Source organism: Carex rostrata, chromosome 19 (genome assembly GCF_964058835.1).
Source record: "Carex rostrata chromosome 19, lpCarRost1.2, whole genome shotgun sequence".
Classification (NCBI taxonomy): Eukaryota; Viridiplantae; Streptophyta; class Magnoliopsida; order Poales; family Cyperaceae; genus Carex; species Carex rostrata.
The window spans coordinates 6,743,172-6,762,874 of record NC_135936.1 but is presented as its reverse complement, the minus strand read 5'-3'; the positions used below and the strand labels follow the sequence as shown (position 1 = coordinate 6,762,874).

The window sequence follows — 19,703 nt, the reverse complement described above, 5'->3', positions numbered from 1 at the left end:
GTCATAGTTGTTATAATCAAACGATCTCAAATATATAGTTTTAATTGCTGGACATGTTTCACACATCCTAAATATAAAAATTATAAAATTATAACGTTATTTTAACGACCATTAAATTTTAGTATGTTGATTTATTAATTCTCAGTGTATCAATAAATTAATATAATTTAATTTTCATTTACACATAATATATAATTCATATAAAATTAATTTAAATAATTGTATATAATTTAATTTTGTCAATACTTATTTAAAGAACAAGAGTGTTTATATTGGAAATTGGATTCAACTTATAAAATAATAGAGAGATTTCATATTTACTATTTAAAAATCTCAAAATTATGTATTCTTTTATTCTAAAATTCATAATATTCTCTTTAGCCTTCTATTTTTTTTTTAGAAAACTACTAATTTATCAATTTATTTTCTTCTTTATTGAAACTAATTTTAAATTTATAAATATTCAATTTATCCTTTATTTTAAAAATGAAATTTTAGAATGTGTAAGAGAAATTCAGTCTTCTAATTAGTCGGTTTGTGATAGTAAATTTCTTGTTTCTACTTGTGCATGCGTACACAGTTACATTTTATGTTTACGTCTACGTGTGTATCATAATTTGAGAAATTAATTATATGCTCATACAAACCGATCAATTAGAAGACTCAATATTTTCCTCACATACTCTACATATATTTTTTATTTTCTAATTAAAGAGTAAAATAAAATAATAATAAATTAAATAAATTTGTGAGTTTTAAAAATTAGGAAGATAAATTTGATAATATGAATTAAAAAAAAATTGTATAATTTTCTATTTTTTTAAATAAACATAAAATATTTCCAAAATAATAATATGCACTTGTAAGGGTGTAAGGGTACATGTGCTGATGTGCAGAAGTAAAAAGTTGGTAAAATCCTTTTTTTTATTTGAAGCCCGTAGGCGAAAAGTTGGTAAAATCAAAAGCCAATCCAAAAAAAGAAAAAAGGGTTACTCCGTAGTTTTCAGCCAGAGCTTGCCATAGTGCCATGTGTCTGCAGTATTGTCTAGAGGTGTTCAGAGTAGGTCCGATGTCCATCGTACCTATTTGATTCGATTGGTGTAGTGACCATCCGATTGCATCAATATTCGTGCGCTCCGTATTAAATTCCGTATGTGTATTTATCAATATTCGTGCGCACAGATGTTAATGCTAATTGTACGGTGCTAGAGCTAATTGAACCTAAAAGTAGGTCCAATTCTCATCCAACGGTCTCTCATCATTATCTAGCCGTAAAAGTTTATCTCTTTCCGTATAAATCCGGATTCACGTCCGATCGCTTGTCTTGTTGAACTTCCACTCAAAAAAGCACTCCTTCCCGCATCCCAAGAGTGTTAAGCTGTTCCTGCGGAGTAGGATAAACCAGTCATGGCTGATAAGGCGGATGAAACGAACTTGTCGCCGGAGACAGTCCAAGAGAACGTAACGGTGGATCCACCGGAAACTGGAAAGGAGAGTACACCTGAGAAATCTGATGACGTGGACTCATCGCCACCTTCCGTGCCTGAGGTTGTAGAGAGATCCATACCCTCTGTTGATTCTTCCCAGCCAAAAAGCCGTCGGCTTTTTGGGAGAGAGAAACCCGTTCATCAGGTCCTTGGTGGTGGTAAAAGTACGCCTTTACCCTTCTTTATCAGAATAGTGTTTTTAGCTTTTGTAATTATTTAATATGCAGAGGTCCAAAGGCAAATTGGCTCTTATTCTGTTTTGTTTATTTAATTAAAAGTCTTAGTTGGTAATTGTTCTACTTGGGTTGTGGTATTAAAAAAGATAGTAGCTTAGTTATTTTAGACGTGTATATTTTCTGTTAATTTAAGTATGTATCTGACAAGTCAATTTGTGTCAACACGTGCTATTTATGCTAGGGGGGTTTCAATTTTAACTTCTCTATGGTTCAGTGGCGAAGCTAGGAATTTTGTTAGGGGTAGGCAAAAATATATAGTTGCCAAAAAAAATTTAAAATACCAATAGATAATTGAAAGCAAAAATATTTTGTTAGGGGATGGCTACATTCAGTGGCTCATGAGATGACAATTGAAAGTAAAATCAAAAGATTGAATATGAAATAAAATACCAGTCACCTCAATTTGTTGTTCTAGAAGCGTCGCATCCTTTTCTATTTCCTCAAATACACCTATTCGTTGTTCTATTTTCCTTTTCCAGTTGCCTCAAACGATTAGGGTCTGAGCTAGACCCTATTTGTTGTGATTCTTGTGAAGATGAATCAATTCGAAATTTAGGTCCCATCTTGTAGTATCCGTCCATTCTCTATTTACAAAGTTACAGAAAAAATTAGAGTTACCTTACTAATTGGTCCACATGAGAACTAGAAAATGAGCTTAGTCCTCATTTAAACAATTTAAGCTATTCAAGCAATTTAAACAATTCAAACAATTCAGAATCCTAACCATAATCAGTACCCATGAAAGCTCTCAAATAATTAAGAACCCTAACCACAATTCTCTCTCAAATAATTAAAGCTCTCAAATAATTAATTCAATCTAGTTCATCTCTGTACACTAGAATATAGACTAATTCATCTCATGTTCAGAGAGTTATTTGCAATATAGACAAATACCGCCCTGACCCCGAGAATGCATCTCAGGTTCTAAGTTACAACCCTTTATTTTGGTTATCCTATTTTATTTTTCTACTATTCTTGCAAATGTTTAAATTCATTGTTTAGTATTGGTCAAAATCCAAGCAATTAAAACACACAAATCATGTAAATCACGGTCTGCAAATCCAAGCAGGTCAGGAAATTTGCAAGAAATATACTTCAAATCAAAGTTCAGGTCAGGAAATTCGGTCAAAATCCAAGCAAGTTTGTGAGAAATCGAGGAAATTCGGTTAGACCTAAACTCCTGTATTACAGTAGAAGGGGATTTACCGAACACTACAGCAGTCGAGGCGGGATGACACAAGCAGAGGTGGGAAGAGGCAGGCACAGGCGGGGCAGTGATCCTTCTTCTTCGCGCAGGCGCAGGCGGAGGCGATGTTCCTCCAATTTTTTTCGCGTTTTGCCCCTGGCTGCTCTGCCTTTGGCTCTTTGCTAGTGGAGGGTTGAGACTTGAGAGCATTTTTTTTGTTGGTCTGGGCTCTGAGTTCTGGGCTTTGATTCTGGGTTCTAGGGTAGGCAAATTAAAAAAACTGAGGTAGGCAAACCCAAAAAGAGACCTGGTTCAAAAAAAAAAAAAAAAAAAAAATCCAGGGGTAGGCAAGTGCCTACACCTGTGATACACTGCCTTCGCCTCTGCTATGGTTGACACTTGACAACAGAGGTTGACTAGATTTTCCAGGACAATAATATATATTCCTAACAAGCAAGCAAATTAATAATTGTTTTTTATTGTTTCATAATATAATCTGTGAATAATCTCTAACCTCTCTATTCCTCAGCTGCTGATGTATTGTTATGGAGAGACAAGAAAAGCGCATTAGGAGCCCTTGCCGGTGCAACTGCTATATGGGTTTTGTTTGAACTGCTCAATTACCGGCTCCTAACACTTATATCTTACTTCTTTATGTTTACCCTTGGTGCACTTTTCATAGTTTCCAAGCTCATGAGCTGCATCAACAGGTGAGCTTATCATATTTCTTAAAATTGTCTCAAATTACTCCATTACTTTCTAGTTTATTTGATGTTATGCTTGTCAATAATTTGATGTTATGCTTATCATGTGATAATTTGATGTTATACTTGTCAAAACTTTTAAGTTTACGCAAATAGCAAAATACAGAGTCAAATTTCTGTTGGGCCATTAATTTGAATTTGCAACTTGATTTTTTCTGTATGACAGGACACTACCAGGAATACCAGAGTTGCACATTTCTGAAGAGAGAGCTCGACATGCTGCCTTCGCTTTGCGAAATGATATTAACAGGGTTCTTTCCTTGCTGAGGAATGTTGCCTTAGGGCACGACCTCAAGAAGTTCCTTATGGTAAGTTATTATTACTTTACTGTGTTGAATTCTGTTGTATTTGGATTTAGATAATTGCAAGTAATAAGAGGAAAACTGTTTCCAGAAAAAAGAACCTTCAATAGTTGCAACTATGGTGGTAAAAGTTTCGTTGGATCAAATTTGAGTTGGGTCAACAATGTTTTATTATTTTCCTTGAATGGCTTGGAGCGGACCTGACTGGCATCTGACCTGTCAGCTCATGGCTTGGCCCGAACCAAACTGTTTTGCCTTTATTTGAACTTAAATATATATTTGTTACTGCAATGGGCACAAACAGAAGCTGTGTTGGAGATGGGGAGTTCTGATTCGCAGATGCATTGACATCAAATTTTCTCAAATGTTTTTCTCCCCTTTCCGGCTCAGTTGAGCAAAACATGTTTATAGCCTGTTAAAAAAAAGCAGAACATAGAAGGAAAATACGAAAATGGATTGGGTTGTGTTAAATGGATCATGACCAAACCTGACCTGACATGCATCGAGTAATAGGATGTGGGCCTGAATCTAACCCACAAAGCTATCCGTCTGGTTGTAGGTCAACCATTGCCACCCCCTGTTGCAACATACCACAGTAGATAGCAACTTAGGTCAAATTTGCAAGCTCGAGGAGAACACTTGTGCCCCTATGATTGTTGCATATTTGAGCACAAAAGTGCTGTGGTTTCAGGGAAAACTATTTGTTACAAATTATAGTCTGTTTGGTGCAGATTTTGAGACCCCTTGCCTCTGTCCAAAACCAAACAAAGTTATTCAAAATCATACGATTTCTGTGACTCCCTTTCTCTGGTTTCATGGACTTTTACTTGCTCTGATTGTCCGTGGGACCTGCCATCTGCTCACATGCTTAACCTATATTTTTTTTTTGAACTCCTGATATTGGGTATAGGATTAAGGAGACATTGCCAAAAAAAAAAAAAAGTTAATAATGAGATGCTGAGGTAGAATATCAGCTGCACTATGCCCTTTTTCATTTCTATATGTGTGTCCCACTGGCCGAAAATTTGTTTTCTCATTTTCTAAACTGTCTTTTATAGACATGATCTTTATGTTACCGTAAAATGCAACTAAATTCATATTAAAAATTGCTAAATTTGTATGCTCTAAAGATTGTTTTTACTATAGTGCTTTCTAGTTACAAGAATTAGATTTCATGTTCTTAAAAAATTAAATTCTTCTAGAACATAATTAGATTGTTGGTATAATTTAACAACTTGTTAATTTTTTTTAACATAATTAACAAGAACTAAGTAGCAGAAGTCAAAGAACCACAGCCTTGTTTCAAATACCCTTCTATCTATAACCATGGCTTCTCATGTTTTAAGTACAGCTTCATGCGTCGATGGCTGTGTGCAGGTTTGTTAACGCTTTGCGAGACAACAGGCCCTTACCAACACCAATCAAGAAATTTCAATTGTTAGCTTGTTAATTGACCTTTATACTTGCAATGATAATGTGTTCTATTTGTTGCTCTAACAGGTGATTGCAGGGCTGTGGGTTCTTTCTGTTGTGGGGAGCTGGTTCGACTTCTTGACCTTGTCTTACATTGGTAAAAACATCAAATATCAATTCCTCTCTCTCTCTCTCCCGCTCATGAAAATTCCGTGTGTAATGTTGGTTTCTCAAAACATAACTGCGCATTCTTGTGTACTATAAAGGAAGAATAGGTTTTCTTTCCTTGGCGTGGCATGGTTGGAGCCTGATCTAACATGCTGTTTCTCAATGGAAGAGCAGCAGAGATACTTATGTTTCTGTTTTTTGTGGATAGGGTTCGTAATATTGCAAACTGTGCCAGCATTGTATGAGAGGTACGACGACAAAATTGATGAATTGGCAGAGAGGGGCATGACTGAGATCAACAAACTTTACAAGCTGTTGGATACTAAAGTACTTAGTAAAATCCCCAGAGGTCCTTCAAAGTCTAAGAAGGTGCAGTAATTTGTGCTATGTAATGGCTTTTGCTTTTGTTTAGGCTGGGTTACTGGTATCTTGAACATATATTTGCTGGCTTCATATGTCAAGTTCTCATGAACACTGTTGGTGTGGTTTCTGAAGCAGAAAGTTTCTGGTTGGTTGTAATTTTCCTTTCTTGGGCAGTGTACATATGAATGTTTTTTTTTTTTTTCCTCTGGTTTGTACTGGTAAGTACTTGACAGTAATTAACGAACCTTATTATTGATTTCGTTTTGTTGGCTAGACAAGCTGTGTAGCACGATGAGAAAACCTAGTTAATTTCTTATTGGGAGGGAACCACTTAATATTAAAATAAAAATGAAGGCCATGTTCAATTGTGAAGTGAAGTTAACGAGGATTAAATTTCTTATTCCATATTATTTTTTATATTTTTTCAGCTAAAACAAATCCTTAGAATAAATACAACCCTTACAGAACTAAATCCACGTCTTGTTGATTTTATATGTTATTTTTTATATTTTATATCTTGTTTGATAGTATATGTTATTTTTCATATTTTATATTTTATTTGATAGCATGAAATATTGTTTAAATTAATCCCTCCTCTAAAATGTTGGAAAATAAAAAATTGTCTATAAAAGTGGATTATACTAACACCTTGTTTGGATGGAGAGGAGAGGAAGGGAGGGAATGGAAAGAAAAATGAATCGTGTTTGGTTGATAAAATTATGTCGGAAGTGAAAGGTTTTAACTTCGTATTATTATAATCAATAGAATCGATTTTCCTTCTAATTTTAATGTAATGAATGGAAATAATTTTTGTTGCAAATAATTTTAAAAAAAGTAATATAAATGTTCAACCCTACATTTTACCTATATAATTCTTATATTATTTTTTTCTCAATCCTAAAATAGTTACTTAATTTTTTAAACAATTTAATCAATCAAAGAAGAAATAAGATTGAAAGAAAAGTTAAATTTATTTTTTCTCATTAATTATTTAAACACAAAGAAGTTAAATATGCTAATTTTCCTTTCTATTCTATTCCATTTCATTTTATTCTTTACCTCTCATTCCTTCTTTTACTCTCCGTCCATCCAAACAGGAGTAAATATAAAGTAAATTAATTCACATGAATAGGTAGTGATTTATTTCTGATTAATTAATTTTTAATTTCATCTTACAAAATTACAAAACATGATTCTTAATCTAAACAGAAATTTAAATGATAAAATCATTAACCAAATTCGGGGGGCTTGCCACATTTATCCATTGCATTTTCATTGTCGTTGTCGAAGAGGTACACGTGATCACAGCTCTCTTGGCTAACATCTCTCCTTTGCACATCCACAGCCCAACCCTTTATCCTACACAGAGACATATACTTGAACTTTTGCTTCTTGGACTACAGATTTTTCATGTTTCTTTAATATCATTTTACCTTGTTTACAAACACGGCAAATCATACAGAGAAATTAAAAAAAAAAAAAAAAGTAGATTATGTGGGAGATGATTAACTACTTCACGGCATTTACCTTTCTAGCTAGATTCTCCTCAAGACCTTCGAGAACAATTTAGATTTATGGATGTCAGAAAATAGAGCTGGGGCCACTTTAGAACACTCCTCGTCCGTTAGCTGGCACAGGCCAATTGTTTCTGTATCCACTGAATCTTGAACCAAATGCTGGTTCGAAATCCAAAGTTTTTTACCAGAGCTAGTAGTGCTGCTGGTTCATTGAAATTAATTATGTTCATCTACAATGTATAATAACACAACCATATTAAACATTTGGTGAACTTTTCCTCAAATTCATATATACATGTAAAGAAATTATCCTAAAAAAGGTAGGAAAGGGCAAAATTGATGAATTAGGAATCAAATACCATCTTCTACCTTTAAAAAGACCAGACTCGTACAAAGCTTTAAATCTTTGGGGTTTTCTATTTCTCTATCCTTTTGTTTTCATGTTTTCAGGATAGAACAAGTTGGTTAATATTCTAAGTTGCGCAAAGGGGAAAAAAGAAAACATAAGAGAAATTGTCCATATAACTCAATAGAACCCCTGTTTTCCTAATTATTATCTGCAAAAGTTTGTGCACACGAGAGAAATTCTGTTGAAGGTTTTGTTGGAAAAAATGGATAAACACCTAACAATGGCTTAACACTCATAATTCATCATTTGTACACAGAAATGAAGGAAACAAATGTGCAAATTGGCTAAGAGGAGTAAGACTAGAGAAGACTAACCATAGAGAAGCAAGCTTACCAGTCTCAGATTTCAGTACTGCGAGCACCATTGACAAATTTCGACAATGTGCACACTTCCATAGGCAAGGGAAACCTACCTCTTGCAAATGTTAGCTTCGAGTGAAAGCGGCGCTCCCATGGGCTTTTAAAGCCATGGAACCCTAGAAAGAACATCAACGCTTTACAATTGAAGAAGAAATGAGAATCAACGGCTCAGAAAAAAGCCGACAACAACTAATAAAGTTAATCTAATCAAGTGCAGAAAAGAAATGAACAGGTTAGGAAAGAAAGGAAAAACAATCAATTCTCCCAGCTCTACCAAACCAACATAGATTTGCAATCAGTTTTTATATTATTATTACCTTTGTATCTATATTTAACTACTTCATTTTCTGAATTAGCACTGGCAAAAGATCATCAACAATGTACTTCTTTTCTTTTTTTTCTGGAAACAAGGACCTCGTCTCCTCGATGCCCAGACATAAATTTCCATTTTTGTTCTTTTTAAGATTTTATGAAAAAAAACATTTTACACAATAAATATAAATTAAAACTAACCACAGGATAAACAAAGCAAGATCAAGTAAATGACACTGATGGACCACCTCATAAAATTTTTGTATATACAATTTTTAGCCAATTGGAACTAAATGCACAATAATGTAAGAACCCCGCATTCATTTGCAGTGACTTCCTCTCTTTTTTTTCTCTTTTTTTTTTTGTTCTTTTGAAATAGTGTTTACACTAATTTCATTCTCCATTCAAACTGTTCCTACGAAGGGTTTAACTACGGTCAATTTCTATAGTAATTCTCTTATCATTTTAGAAAGACAGGTAAAAAAATAACAAAAGAAAAGAAGTGTAGGCTACTGCTGCTTCTTCTTCTTCTTCTTCAAAGTCTTTATTCCCAAACAAGTTGGAGTAGGCTAGAAATGAAATCCAACCGGAATCAGCAACACAGGGGCTTCCCAGGAGGTCACCCATCATAGTACTACTCATGCCCAATTCGTGAGGGTTTCATTTCCATAAAGATGCTGTTTTTTTACTGTTGGCTCGCCAAGCCTATCACGAACCCTCTTCCTTTTTCCTGGCTTGGGACAGGCTGTGTAGAAACTACACAGGCGGAGTTAAGTGTATGCTGCTACTAGATCACAATTTTTGTCAGTATACTGCTACTAGACCTGACCACTGGGATAACCAACACAATGAACAAGCCATCATCAGAGTTCTGTTTCTTTGCAGTGTGGATGTGTGATATCCAATTAATAAAGATGTGACCATAATTATCAAAACCTCAAGTATGTACAAGTCTGCCATAAAATACACGCATCTGTGGTCGATATTCTCACAAGCATTTAAATTTAGCCTTTTAATTTTCCAATACACATCCCTTTTATTTCACTATTTGATTGCAAAACTAATCCCAGCCAATGTAGAGTTACATACTGTTATAAGTTTTATAAACGGAAACAAAATAGACTTCTATTAATGTAAGAATAATTGTATGGTAGTAAATAAATGCAGTGAGGAAAAAGGAAAAAAAAAAAAAAGAGTATGCTACAGAATGTAGACATTTGATATTTTGGTGAATATCCAGACAGTCAATCTCACCAAAATCAAACGCAACTCAACATTAGTTGAGACCAGAAAATATAGTAAATCAACCTATATGACATTATATAAAAAAAAAAAAAAAAATCTTAGATTTCTTGTTATAACGGTACAGGTATTGACACCGTAATTCACAACTGAAAGAGGGGGAGAAAGAGTACCAACAACCGTGTGGTTCTCTGGGCCTAGAACCGACCAGCCGTGAAGCAAATCGGTGGGATCTCCGATGGAGGAAACCCCCCAGGGTAGACAGGTAGTAAAGACCGAAGGAAATGAAACGGAGAGGAAAAGCAAAAAAAAATAGAAAATAAAAATCCGAGGAATGTAGAGTATAATAGGTTAGGTTATGTCAATTTCAATTGGAGTTGTTTGGTAACACCTCTTAATTCAAATTAGGATTAAGTCTTAAGTAAACTTAAGGAATCGATATTCGGTTGTTTTAATCAGGAAGTAATAGTTCAAAAAACTACAAGAAGGGGTACAAGTGTCTTAAGACGAATTCGTATCCTCTGCATTAACTCAAAAGGGAATCTTTTGAGTTAATAAATCTCAACCGTTTGATCTGTTTTAAAATTCTTGCAGACTAGATCCGCACTAATATTAAAAGACTCCTAATGTTGTAGGCAAGTGTCGGATTAGCTCCGTTTAAAATCAGATGGTTCATATTCATTAACTCAAAAGATTCTCTTTTGAGTTAATGCAGAGGATACGCATTCGCCTTAAGACTCGGGCTGAGGATTAAGATCCAGGCAAAAAGGAGGTTAAAGAAGGTGATCTTAATCCATGCTAAGGAACCGGTGTTCGGCATGATTAAGCGGCTAAGGAAGCTAAATGAAACTTCTTTAGTCTTAAGGAGACTTAAGGAAGCCTTGCCGAACAACCCCTATAGGATCAAATTGATGTTAAATGATCAATTCGAATCATTGAAATATCTATTTTATAACTGATGTGTCTACGTCTGAAAATATTAAAATTTTAAATTAATTTAGTACAAAATTAAGCAGTCAAAATTAAAAGGTTCATAATTTAATTTTAATGCGTTTATTTTTTAAATGTTTTTTTATCACTTGACTCTATACAAAATTAATTTTAAAATTTACAATTTTCATATGTAGATATAACACTCATAAAATAGATAGATTTCAACCGTCAACTGATATGTCTACGTTGAAAAATTTTAAGCTTTCAAATTAATTTAGTATAAAGTTAACAAGTCAAAATTAAAAGGTTCATAACTTAATTTTAATGTATTCATTTTCCAAATGTTTTTTTACCACTTGATTCTATACAAAATTAATTTTAAAATTTAAAATTTTTATATATAGACATATCACTCGTAAAATAGATAGATTTCAACCATTCGGATTCGACTTTGAAACTAATTCGATAGATTTTAGAATTGAGTTTACAAAGAAACTTAATGAACTTAAGAACCCCTAATTCTGCTCTTTAAATTAATTATTGTAATAATACCATCATTCAATTTAAGATCCGACTCTCATAAATAAAAAATCGTGACATCAATTTTTTTTTTTTTTTTAAATTTTCTCCTAAGCATGTCGTACAGGGGAAAGACGACTAAATTTAATCAAATACGATAAAAATATGGTATTATTGAAAAATCATAGATAAAATGAGCCTACATGTATACTATATTCTATCTTTCTACATACGAATTATTTTTTGTCAGATAAATCAACTTTGAGTCTTTGACACTTCTGTAAATATGAAGATTTTATAGATATTTTAAATAAATGTATATTGTGTCTATAAATCAATGACAAAACTAATTAAAGAGGATATTGTGCAGGTAATTTTATTACATATTTTTATTAATAAGAATAAAAACTTCTTTAAAGAAAAATACTTAGATTTTTTTCCTTCTTAAAATTTTCTTAATGGAATAAAGTTTTAAAAAAGTCCAGGATCAATAAAAACATACCATAAAGTGAAACAATAAGTTGAGGAGCATAAGCGATCCACTAAATTGAGTAATGAATTAATATGGCCACTTAATTAGTTAATTCTGGATCTAAGTTGTAGAGATGTTTAGCCCCATTAAGGATGAAGAAAAATTAAAATGAAGGTTCCAGCAAGGGAAGTCTGCCATAGGCAGAATGGCTGTTTTTCTTTGTTCATTTAGGGTGTGCTCCAAAAGGTGGGGAGAGGAGAGGAGGGGAGGGGAAATAAGGGGTGATTGGATTGTCCGAAGGGTGTTTACTTGTGGAATGCTGTCGGAGGGTAGAGATGAATTTAGAATTGATTCTGGTAATGCAATGGGCTTGAATGCCTTTTTTAACAAAAAGAAAAGGACAAGGAATGCTGGTAATGAACTAAGGAATTCATATGAACCATAGAATTATGTAAGAACATATATATATGAACCATCTCTCTTTTCGTTTTCACTTGTGTAGTTTTATATTGATAATCAATCAGTAAAACAGCAAATTTGTATGTAGTAAATTCTGACAAAAAGTTCATATTACAGGTGACATTTCTTTTTTAACCCAAGTTAATGGGCCGTGATGGAGTTTATTGGACATGAAGAGAAAAGAGAAATCTGAGATTCCCATTGACCTTGCCCGTTGCATTTCGGCCTACGAGGGGAACAAATGGATGTCACAAAAAAATTAAGTCACAAAAATGCCAGTTCGAACTTTAAAGATGCCGCAGAAACGAAAACTGCATTTTAGATTATACGCCAACAAATTGAAGCCAGTTCCTGATCCCAATTCCTAGATACCCTCACATCAAAAGAACACCAAAAATTAAAGAATCGAGAAATTGTTTTCAGGGACACTAAATTCAAAATACCATCTATATCCCTAAAAAACACAAATGCTCATATGACCACTAAAATATAAGAAATATATACATACACCCATAACCCATTCAAGTAGAGAACCAATTATAATAGTAGTTCGGTATTTTTGCAGGAAACTGCTAGAGGGGCAAAAGAATCCATACCCATGTTTTGTACTAACTACCAAGGCATCCATGACAAAATCAATAATGCATTGCTCAAAGGGAATGCTATAAATGACATTCTGAACTTTGAAAATTGATTTAATGACATTTCCAAAATAAAAATAACGAATTAAACAAAACAAATGTAATTCAAATCTAGACACAGCACAACACTACACTCTCCAAACTTCATCCGGACTCTCCTCTGAAATCTGATGAAGTCCCTTCTCCAAGTCACCTAAAGTAATAGTCACCATCACCTCAGTATCCTCCACATCAAAATCTAGCCGTTCGTCCAAATTATCCCGGGCATTCTTCAGCCAGGGTATAATCAAACCTCCATTCCACTCCTTCCTCAATTTCTCGGTCGTCTCCTTCTCAATAAGCCGGGCAAGTGCGTGAATAGTACAACACTGGTGCAATTTGTACCCCTTCAAACAATGCATCTTCAGGTGTAAAATCTCAGCAAGTTCTAGAGGGGTGAAATCATCGAAGTAGAAAAACTTCTCGACCCGTCGGCGAAAACCCTCATTTGCGTCAATCACGCGCTTCATCGGTTCGCGGTATCCAGCAAAAATGACGATGACTTTGCCTTCATCCATGACTGACATGATCTCCTCGAGCGCCTCTATCCCATAGTCCTTGTCGTCAGATTTCTGCATCGGTATCAGCCTATATGCCTCGTCCACAAAAAGTATTCCTCCTTCTGCTTCTTTTATCTTTGAATGTATGGATTGGTTTAGTTCAATTTAATAAAACAAACATTGGATTTTGGTAATTGAATGCATTAATACATCATGTCAGTTGGCGCATGTTCCTTGGCTATTGATTCTGGTATGATTTTATTGGCGAGTTGATTTAATGCATATGTAATAAAACATGACCAGTACAATTAAGACTTGAAATGCCTTAGGTTGCCTTACCTTACCTTACATTACTGTATAAGTAATGTCAGGCACATTCTAATTTCTAAGGATCAATTCTAACATCAATAGTGACATTTTTTAGTTGAGACAAAAAGTAGATCAGAAATTTAAAAAAGGGCATCTATCTACCTTTCGTCTTGTCTTTGGTCCTGTATGCCCCACAAATTCACCAACAAGGTCTGTCCTTTGCACAACAGTTACTCTATCTGAAGGTAAAATCCCTACATGATGCAGAAGCTTGCCGAGGATATGAGCTACCATGGTTTTACCTGACACCAAAAATATTAATGTATTAGCCTGATTAAAACTTCAATCTCAACTCTTTTACAGGATAAACAGAAAAGTTAAAAAAAAAGGTACTCTATAAAAACAAATTGCGTTTCCGTAGTCTTGGAGTAAAATCTTACCGGTCCCTGGGTTACCCAAGAAAGCCATATGTGGAACCTTTCTTTCTTCAATGTCCAAGCCCATGGCCCGCCGCTTCTCATCCAAAAGCATCCCCCGGGCCCACTTTCGCATTTGCAACTTCATCTTTTTCAGCCCAATAACATGAGAAATAGATTTGTCAAACTCAGCCATTGCTTCTGCCTCTTGACATGATTCAAGTGCCTTTCTCTTCCTCTGCATCAGTTGGTGTTGATTAAGCAAATTTCTCAATCTCTCGTAAGTGGGACCCGCCAGCAGATGGTCTATTGGAGTCTTCCCTTCCTGATTAGGAGTGTTCAATTTAGGACAGGACTTAGCAAACATTTTCAAACATGATAACATAAATTAATTCTAATTAAAAGAAATCAAGCTTGTACATTGTCCTTCATGCTACATTCCGCATTATGGGAAAGTAACATGCTAACAGTAGTGCAGTCGCCTGAAGGGATTGCATGCCAAACTGCCAAATGCAATGGTGTCATGCCATTCTGCAATATGTAAAAAAAAAAAAAAAAAAAAGAGGAAAGGAATAAACCAATAGTCAAACTTTGGAAGATACATTTAAAGGTTCATCTTTTTCATCCAGCTGTAAATGAAATATTGTCTTAGAATTGAACAAGAGCACCAAGCCCCAGAAAGTCAGTGTGTTTTAAATCCAGTGTCAATTCATGATGTGCCAAGTACATGCATAAGTAAGTCATTTAACTTGAAATTAGTAGGGTCAAGTAAATTTACATCGGCTTTGGCTTCAAGAGCTGCTCCATGTTGAATAAGCAATTTGGCAGATTCACAACAACTATTTTTTATTGCCACGTGAAGAGGTGTTTCTCCATACTGTCAAAGAAACTGTCGTATTTATGCATTTGATAATTTAAAAATATAAATGAAATATAGAATGCACATGCCTGGAGAAATTACGGTGATTAAATTGATTTACCGTGTTCCTCGCCTCCAGTTCTGCCATTTCAGGACCCGTCCAATCAAGCAGATACTTCAAACCATCAACATAGTTTTTGGCTGAAGCCACGTGCAGTGGTGTTTCACGCATCTGAAAAGGGAAAACAAGAAGAAAGAACAACACATGCTATCAAAATTTCCTAATATCACAATTTAATTGATTAAATCGAACAAAAGAACAAATGTTTGGACCTAGGACCGCACATTCAAGATAAGATGGTTCCACACCAGAATAAATGAATCAGAGAAAAAGGAAAAAAGTATAGCATAATCAAATTGGGGATGTAAAACATCAAACAACAGAAATGATTGAAATGATCAAGTTCAAAACACAATGTGAAATCAGTAAAAATGAAAAATTAAATTAGAATCTATAAGAGGGACGAAGTACCACTGAATCTCTTGCATTAAGAAGAGAGGGATTCTCCTGGAGCATTCTCTCAAGGCCATGGAGATATCCATTTCGCGCGCAGCTGTGGATCGTCTCTGTTTTAATAGGTCTCATTTCACTGGAAGACCGTCCATTTTGGCTACCTGGCATCCTGCAAAAGACAGATCGAAAGAGAATGAGAATTTGGGACAAAAGAATAGGAAGCATGTGAAGAATAAAGATTTTACAATGCCGATATTTTCTGTTTTTCTTTTATGCAGCTAAGCCTTCAGTACTTCGCAAGAAAACAACGAAGAAGAAGCAGAATCGATTCGCGCCAAACTACTCTTATATTTGTGAGATTTTTTAACGCGACTTTCACCTCTTCAAATCCTGCCAGTTCGATTCGTCTCGCTTTCACTTTTCTCTTCCGATCGCTGGAGAGAGTCCAGACGCGAATTCTTTTCTTGTTTGAGTGGAGAAAAAATCATTCTGATCAGATTCTTCTTCCCTCCCCCTTCTCTCTCTTTCTGGCTGTGAGTGTGCGCTTGGGTGGTGAATATAGACTAATTGGTCTATGTTAAGAGAGTTATATTCAATATAGACAAATAAAGCCCCGACCCCGAGAATGCATCTCAGGTTCTAAATTTATTTATTGATTAGACTTTAATAAACTTTTTAAAAGGGATCATCAATTTGATTTCAAATAAAAAGAAAATATATAATTGCTGAAAATCAGAAGTTTTACACAATTTTGTAATTTTAGAGGACCACTTCATATTTAAAATATTATATGATATAAAATATTGGATTGGGTTTTGCCCAAAAGGCTTTCGACAAAATTTCATTAAAAGTCATTCTTTAAACGTTCGATTTGTATTGAGATTCGTGCAAACGTATTTAAAACTTAATAAATTTAAATGACTGGTGGTAGAACGTAATTATGGAACTAATTAGCTAAATGAAAGGAAAGAAGCCCAATCAGACCATTTAGACAATTTCAAAAGTTAATTATCATAAGAGACTATTTATGAAGCGTACCAAAAAATTTAGTGTCAATTAATGGTATAGAGCAATGCATCTGCCATCCTGCGCCAAATTGAAAGCAAATTCAGCTTCTAAGCGGATTGAAAGAACAATTCACGCACGCACGCATAGTTGGGTTCCTTTGGTAGCGTACCATTATATATTTGGGAACTAACACTAAAAGTTGAATATTCCATCCCTTATATGGCATAAACATTGGTTTTATTTACCGAATTACCTCTATTGTGTCAAGATCCTTTGTCCTCTGCAAAACATACATACACAAAAAAAGAAGTATACACATCAATTCACAACATATTGATAAGTACAATACCAAATTAGAAACTGAAACATAATTTAGATCATATAATGGTGGATTAGTCTCCTAATCATACTTGAGCCTGCGCAAACATTCAAGTCTCTCCTCTAAGAACAATGTGCAACACCAACACCTAAAGAAAGAATCAAAGTAGTACACTATAAGAGAACAACATTTATCAGAGGTGCTAGATTATAATGTCAGTGAGGTTAAAAAATACTGGTGCCGGATCTGTACTTAAGGAACCACACCTTGCAAGACCTTGATTAGTAGTTTTCTTCAAAAAAACAAAAGAGGAAACTGAAATCTGACCAGAGCTGAGGCAGCATGAGGAGGCCGAGAGGTAGCGATTGGAGAGCGAGGTGTGGCCGCACAGGAGAAAGAAGAAAGTTAAGAAAGAAAATTAAACAAAATATTATACAAAATGTTCATCTAGAAACTAATAATTGCAAAGTTAAACTGAGAAGGCAACATATAGGATTCTGTATTTTATATGATATGCGAAAACATGAATGAGTTGTACAGCGAAGGTGAGCTACTAATAGATTTCATAAATCGTACCAAGAGAAGAGAAGCAAGGAGAATTCAGATAAAACATGAAAAACTAATCTTGTAAATATCAACAATTGTTTTTCAGACAGCTTTTAGTGCCACAAAAGATGGCAAGGTGATAATACCAAAAACAGTATAGGAACAGTTTTGGCAAGAAAATAACATATTGTGCTTACCACTAATCTCATACTAATCAAAGCCGGAGTTGCATTTTATGCTAGTCACCACCAAGGGTATACCCAACCTACTAAAAAATTATAACAATTCAACTGTTTTTTGAACCAGTTAACTTATTTGTTGAAAATTGAATGCCTTCTAAGGTTCACCTTTCTAGCGCAACTCAATTGTAAGAGTGTTGTAGGCTCATGTGTCCTTTGCAAATCTAGAAGCGGAGGCGCGGGTTTAGGTCTGGCGGAGGCGCAGATTTAGGTCAGACGGAAGCGGAGGCGAAACGGAGGGTTGAAGGAATGAACGAAGAAGAGGGCTAATCTAGAAGAATTAACGAAAGAAGAACACATGTGACTCTAACAGATCTGAATCTATCACAATCCGTTGGATCAAATTTCAACGGTTTAGAAGATGACACCACTTTAATGAACAGTGCCCAACCCTTCCAACTTTATATATATAAAATGGATATCAAATTATATTATATAAATTAAAAAAAATACGAAGTTTTATTGTATATAGATTTTTAAAAAGTTTATATGAGTAGAACTAGGGTGTTTTTAAGCTCACCAAAGTATTTGGTGAGCTTAACTCCAAAATTCATTAAATTAATTTTAAATGATGAATTCGAACCGTTGGAACCCGCCTACCTTACGAGTGATGCGTGTACATGTGAAAATTTTAAACATTCGAATTAATTTAGTATAAAGTCAATCGGTTAAAATTAGAAGATTAATAAATTAATTAGTGCATTTATTTTTTGAACGTTTTTTGACCGCTTGACTTTATAATAAATTAATTCGAATGTTTAGAATTTTCACATGCATCACTCGTAAGATAGGCGGATTCTAACAGTTCAGATTCGTCATTTGAAACTAATTTAATGAATTTTGGAGTTAAGCTTACCAAACGCTTAAGAACACCCTAGTTCTACTCTATAGATATTTGTTGGAGTGTTATTGATTTGTATTAACCGCCTCCCCTCAGTCGCCACCGCCTCTCCCCTCAAGGTACAAACTTTGCTTTGAGTTCGGACATAGTAGACTAGTGGCGATGGTTTTGTATTGTCCGCTGAGAATACGATGAAATCGATTCTGAATCTATACTTGGCTATTGAGAATTCAAAACATCAGAAATCAATAAATTTAGATCTTTTTGAACTTTAAGAAAAAGATGGCAGGTCCCACGGACAATCAGAGCAAGTAAAAGTCCATGAAACCAGAGAAAGGGAGTCACAGAAATCGGATGATTTTGAATAGCTTTGTTTAGTTTTCGGCCATTTTTATTAATAACCCAAAAAAAAAAAGTTTTTTACAAAAGTAACTCCAAAACCTGAGTTTTTCCAAATATAACCAAACCGCCAGGCATGCTGGCGGTCCAGTTCCTTACCAGACCGCCAGGAACCTGGGCGGTCCAGTAGGGACCAGACCGCCAGCGTTCTGGGCGGTCCGCTTTTTTTTTTTTTTTTTTTTTTTAGAGATCTGATTTTTTTTCTTAATATTTTCATTTGTGAAGTTTTAGTTTTTTTTTCTTAGAGTATTTGCCAAAAAAATAACGTCATTTAGGGAGAACCCCTGAGCATCCGAAGCATCAGAATTAAAAAAAAACATCGTTTAGTGCCTCAAAAATGCAGTTTAAGTTTTAGTACAACGATCGGTATTTTGTTTAGTTAAAATCCTAAGAGATTATTCAAGAATTATCTATAAACAGCCGACACTAAACCTAAAAAAAATTCTCAGTTATTAGTGTTGCCTATTTATAAACAACCGACACTAAAGCTAAAAAAATTTCATTTTAAGTCCCGCGCACCTCTTTCAAACGCACGCCTAGGGTTTAAAACATAGCATTCACTTCGCTTCACGCTTCTCTCCGATATGATCTTCTCAAACCTAGCCGCTTCTTCTAGGCAAATACCAGAAGATGTGATGCAATATGGTCATGCGCATGCTTCACGAAAATGGCGTAACTTTTGATCCGTCCGTCGGATCGGGCTGAAATTTTGACAGGAACTCCACAGCCCAAAACCGGATCCAAAACAATCTATGATTTGTTTTGCCCATTTTTGGGCTCAGATTCGCGATCCGAGTCTTCCTTCATGGACTTTTGGACCTTTCTTTATAATTTTAGAGTTTTTAGGGTCTTTTATGTTTTTTTTTATGTATTTTCTGTTTTTAGGGTTTGTATTTAAACAGACGTCATGTCTTTTATGTTTAATACTTATT

The 19,703-nt window shown here is 34.6% G+C and overlaps 2 protein-coding genes and 2 long non-coding RNA genes across 13 annotated transcripts; 1 reads left to right on the top strand and 3 right to left on the bottom strand.

Moving 5' to 3' along the window:
* Positions 1 to 1,236: 1,236 nt before the first annotated feature.
* Positions 1,237 to 6,175, top strand: LOC144571389 (reticulon-like protein B5). The gene is made up of 5 exons (XM_078320663.1): positions 1,237 to 1,651; positions 3,439 to 3,619; positions 3,840 to 3,981; positions 5,476 to 5,545; positions 5,765 to 6,175. The coding sequence occupies exons 1-5, from the start codon at positions 1,408 to 1,410 to the stop codon at positions 5,932 to 5,934; spliced, it is 807 nt and encodes a 268-aa protein (XP_078176789.1). The 5' UTR covers positions 1,237 to 1,407; the 3' UTR covers positions 5,935 to 6,175.
* On the bottom strand, positions 4,559 to 5,469 carry LOC144571390 (uncharacterized). The gene is made up of 2 exons (XR_013517506.1): positions 5,325 to 5,469; positions 4,559 to 5,293 (listed from the first exon to the last, which is right to left on the bottom strand). It is a non-coding gene; the product is annotated as an uncharacterized LOC144571390 (long non-coding RNA).
* Positions 6,176 to 7,038: 863 nt separating the features above from the next.
* On the bottom strand, positions 7,039 to 10,047 carry LOC144571388 (uncharacterized). 2 transcript variants are annotated; one of them, XR_013517505.1, is made up of 3 exons: positions 8,179 to 10,047; positions 7,447 to 7,666; positions 7,039 to 7,278 (listed from the first exon to the last, which is right to left on the bottom strand). It is a non-coding gene; the product is annotated as an uncharacterized LOC144571388 (long non-coding RNA). The 2 variants fall into 2 exon arrangements; XR_013517504.1 differs by having other exon boundaries at positions 7,447 to 10,047.
* Positions 10,048 to 12,716: 2,669 nt separating this feature from the next.
* Positions 12,717 to 17,553, bottom strand: LOC144571683 (uncharacterized). Of its 9 annotated transcripts, XM_078321032.1 has the most exons (11): positions 17,490 to 17,529; positions 17,013 to 17,078; positions 16,838 to 16,894; positions 16,681 to 16,707; positions 15,438 to 16,505; positions 15,027 to 15,137; positions 14,825 to 14,923; positions 14,467 to 14,577; positions 14,071 to 14,371; positions 13,793 to 13,932; positions 12,717 to 13,456 (listed from the first exon to the last, which is right to left on the bottom strand). In XM_078321032.1, exons 5-11 carry the CDS (start codon positions 15,642 to 15,644, stop codon positions 12,911 to 12,913), a joined length of 1,515 nt encoding a protein of 504 aa, XP_078177158.1. In that variant the 5' UTR covers positions 15,645 to 16,505; positions 16,681 to 16,707; positions 16,838 to 16,894; positions 17,013 to 17,078; positions 17,490 to 17,529; the 3' UTR covers positions 12,717 to 12,910. The 9 variants fall into 9 exon arrangements, with proteins under 9 accessions (XP_078177158.1, XP_078177160.1, XP_078177157.1 ...); XM_078321034.1 differs by having other exon boundaries at positions 15,438 to 15,588; positions 16,458 to 16,505; positions 16,838 to 17,553; XM_078321031.1 differs by having other exon boundaries at positions 17,013 to 17,553.
* Between the last annotated feature and the right edge of the window lie 2,150 nt (positions 17,554 to 19,703).

Coding starts and splice junctions, on each gene's coding strand:
- LOC144571389 (XM_078320663.1), top strand. CDS start 1,408: ATGGCTGATAAGGCGGATGAAACGAACTTGTCGCCGGAGACAGTCCAA. Junction 1,652..3,438: donor GGTCCTTGGTGGTGGTAAAA/GTACGCCTTTAC, acceptor TCTATTCCTCAG/CTGCTGATGTATTGTTATGG. Junction 3,620..3,839: donor CTCATGAGCTGCATCAACAG/GTGAGCTTATCA, acceptor TCTGTATGACAG/GACACTACCAGGAATACCAG.
- LOC144571683 (XM_078321031.1), bottom strand. CDS start 15,644: ATGCTTCCTATTCTTTTGTCCCAAATTCTCATTCTCTTTCGATCTGTC. Junction 14,924..15,026: donor AACTGGAGGCGAGGAACACG/GTAAATCAATTT, acceptor TTTCTTTGACAG/TATGGAGAAACACCTCTTCA. Junction 13,457..13,792: donor GACCAAAGACAAGACGAAAG/GTAGATAGATGC, acceptor ATACATTCAAAG/ATAAAAGAAGCAGAAGGAGG.